Raw genomic sequence first — 3,717 nt, 5'->3', positions numbered from 1 at the left:
GATATGCACACACACACACACACACACACACATATATATATATATATATATATATATTGCGTATCAGCTGCAAAACCCGGCCCTTGATTTCAATGTCTATCATTCTTTAATATTGAAAGTGATAATCACAGAACATATTGATTCTATTCTGAAAACCGTAGTCATACGATGTTCCTGGAGACTTTATTTGTAGATCCCTAAAAAGTGTATAACAATTTGTATGGCTGTTCGATGCAACCGAACCTTTGCATACATCATTTTTCTCAATGCGAAGTTCTTGATGACTTGTTGGCTGGCCACAAAGCTAGGGTAAAGGAGTATTGATCGCCCAAGTATCCAAACTTATGATTTCATTGGTCGATATGACCACTCCAAAACGACAGAGCCTTGGCATCCACTATGTCACTCTGTGCGAAGCTATCGGATACTATACTAGCTGGAAACAAAGCGGACGATACCAGACCCAATTTTGCTGATTTGGGACAGCTACTCACACACGTGGGCGGGCTAGTGGAAGCCTCGAATGCCCTTTCCAAAAGTCCGGAATGGCAGAACTTGGACCGTTCAGATCCTGATTTCTTTGTGAAGAACAGCATCATGGGGGTACCACAGGGATACGATGCAGGTGTGTACAGACACAAGTTATAACTTTCTATTTGAGTTGCCAATTTTTTGTGAAGATATTTATTTTCTTGGGGAATTATTCAAATATTTGAGGTTGAGAATTGTCTATTCATATTTGCATCCTGTCCGCTGATTATTCAATTTCTCCCTGAGCTCTCCAAATCTCGCCAAATGTCAAAGTCATCTATTTTAAACGTCTGGAGTAGGTCCAGATTTCTAAAATCGGGTTATCCACGAATTTGTCGCAAAATACGTTTCGCAGGAATCCACTATCTCAGTCTTTTCCACGCCATGCTAAAGTTCGCACACAAATGCTCGTAATTCTTATCATTAACACATGTTAAACCCGGATGCATGAACGAACAGAATTGGACAATCTTAATGAGCGCATATCTGATCTCGAAGTTCGACACATGGATAGGATACGTCTGGAGATGTTCGGTCCCTCATCTCGAGTCAAAATTGTACGCCATCAACGCCAAGGCTGGATATTGGAGATCTCTAAAAGGTGTGACACAGTACACTACATGAATTTCTAAACATTTGTCTGTGTGTTTTTACAGGAGCAAACATATATATATATATTTATGTGTGTGTGTGTGTATAATACATCGTAAGATTGTTCTGTCTTCGTTCTGTATGCTAGCCGATTGCATCCTTTCCAAGGTACGGAGTGGAGGAAGAAGCGGTCGGCGATGCCTTGCTATGCTTTGTAGTGGCATTGTGCGACATTCACTGATTAAACCTTTCTTGTCGGGAACGCATATGTTCGGGTAGCCATTGTATGTCCTGACATTAAAGTGCCTAGTGTGTCCTTTCATCATCCTCTCTCAGGCACATGACTGAGGAGAAAGAGTGCATCGATGGTCTGGTAGCCTCGGAAGAAGCATTGCGTGAGTTGGAGGGCACATCGCAAATCAAACGCTTCTCCTCCAGACGCTTGGACGCGCTCGACACTGAGTTCAGGAGTCTCGAGCGTGAGTTGGCCGACAGGCAAAAGCGGATATTTGTTCGGCTATGCGATGTGGCGTGCGACCATACGCACAGTATTATCCAATCAGGTATATTGGTGCCCTGTTCAACATCCACCCATCGTATGGCTATACATTGCCTTTGTTAGTATGGCTATACATTGCCTTTATTGTGTGGCTATACATTGCCTTTATTGTATGGCTTTTATTATGTGGTGTATTGTGTGGTGTTGGGGTGAGTAGACACCATCGTCGTTCTAATTTGTGACAGCTTCCTAATGCTTACTCTAGTCCATGTGCATGGCGCGGCCATGGGTTAGTTTTCGTCGTCGCCTCCTGCTGTATCTACCGCCCGCACTCCTATGCATATCCTGCTAGGGAGTGCGCGTCTTCTGCGAACTCGTTGTGTGTACTTTCAGCGAAGGAGTCCAACAAATGGCACTATCATATGGCTCGTGCTCTTGATTGTGTCTATATTACTTTTTGTATGTGCATTTACGTACCTTTTGCATATAACTCCTCGCTCTGTCACCTCAGCTTATGCGCTGATTTGCCTGGACGTGACCAGTTTACAGCCTGTGGTAGCTGATAAGATATTTATATCCGAGGACATCGGGAAGTCTATATCAAATCGTGCCCGTTGCTGAATGTGCATCCCTCTTTTCATGTAAACAGCGTACCTTTTAACTATAACACTCTTCTCCTCCCCCCCCCAGCGCGTGCCCTGAGTAGCCTAGACGTGGCTAGTAGTCTGGCTGTAGTAGCTGATGAGCACGGATTCTGTCGCCCAGAAGTTACCACAGGCACAGAGTTTGAAGTGGTAGGTGGATATCATGCGGCTGTGCAGAAAGCGAATTTACGACACCACGCGTCGTTTGTCGCAAACGACTGCCATCTGAGTCAGCAGAAGATGTGGCTCATCACGGGCCCTAATATGGGTGGGAAGTCTACCTTCTTGAGACAGAACGCCCTCATGATTATCATGGCCCAGGCTGGAAGCTTTGTGCCGGCCAGAAGGTAGTTCTGAACATATATGTAAACAGCTAAGAATATGTATCTGTATATGCGTGATACCTGTGTGTACGCAATATCTATCTATAATATCTGCATATACGAGTAGATGAATTTAACCAGGCGTTTAGCATATGCTGATCATGCTCGCAATTCCGTTCCTTGGCATATCAGCAGCTTCTATACCATAATCTCCATCGATCTAGTAGTGCAGCCATCAGTGTGTCCGACCAATCGTTTCTGTGGTGGGCTCTTGCGACAACATCTCTTTAACATATGTGCATTCATATCGGATATAGTCTCGTATATTGAATGGCGTTTCACAATATAAGTACATATATTTCTGCACAACACTAATACACCATACCTCTACTTGTCTGGCAGTGCAACCATCGGCGTGTGCGACCAGCTGTTTGCGCGTGTGGGTGCTAGCGATGACATCTCGCGTCACATGTCCACGTTCATGGTGGAGATGATGGAAACGGCGCGTATTCTCCAGAAGGCCACGCACCGCTCCTTCGTGGTAAGTTGAGTGGTCACTGCGTATTTCTTCTGTGTCCTGCTTGTGTGTGTACCCTCTTGTTCAAGGTCACATATTGGAAGTGATACAAACCCCAGCTCTTCTGACAATAGGTGCTGGATGAAATTGGGCGAGGAACGTCCACATACGATGGGATGGCGATTGCGTCGGCGGTGTTTGAGCATCTGCACGACCACACGGCATGTCGTACGTTGGCAGCAACACACTATAAGGAAGTGGCCAGGGTGGCTGGACAACTGCGCAACGCTGCATGTCATCGCACGGTGTTTAGTCATGGTGAGTTGAGGTGTGCGTAATTATATATATATATATATATATATATATATGTACGTATGAATGTACGTACGTATGTTTGTATGAATGTATGTATGTATGTATGTATGTATGTATGTATGTATATATGTATGTACGTATGTAATGTATGTATGTATGTATGTATGTATGTATGTATGTATATATGTATGTACGTATGTAATGTATGTATGTATACATGCATGCATGCAGCATTTTTGTATGTATGTGTGTGTGTATGTATGTATGTATGGATGGATAAATTTATGTTTATATGTA

General features: G+C 43.8%; 1 protein-coding gene across 1 annotated transcript in view; it reads left to right on the top strand.

The window, feature by feature from the left end:
• Positions 1-399: 399 nt before the first annotated feature.
• SARC_03122 (hypothetical protein) overlaps positions 400-3,717 on the top strand; it is a gene marked incomplete at both ends in the record, with an annotated part of 4,151 nt that continues 833 nt past the window's right edge. The window contains 6 exons of the mRNA XM_014303088.1: positions 400-625; positions 991-1,132; positions 1,459-1,685; positions 2,312-2,612; positions 2,991-3,129; positions 3,240-3,423. Coding sequence (XP_014158563.1) covers positions 400-625; positions 991-1,132; positions 1,459-1,685; positions 2,312-2,612; positions 2,991-3,129; positions 3,240-3,423 — 1,219 coding nt within the window. The remainder of the gene's footprint in view (positions 626-990; positions 1,133-1,458; positions 1,686-2,311; positions 2,613-2,990; positions 3,130-3,239; positions 3,424-3,717) is intronic.

This window comes from Sphaeroforma arctica (genome assembly GCF_001186125.1).
Source record: "Sphaeroforma arctica JP610 unplaced genomic scaffold supercont1.153, whole genome shotgun sequence".
Taxonomy (NCBI): Eukaryota; class Ichthyosporea; order Ichthyophonida; genus Sphaeroforma; species Sphaeroforma arctica.
This window is presented reverse-complemented; position numbering and strand designations above follow the sequence as displayed.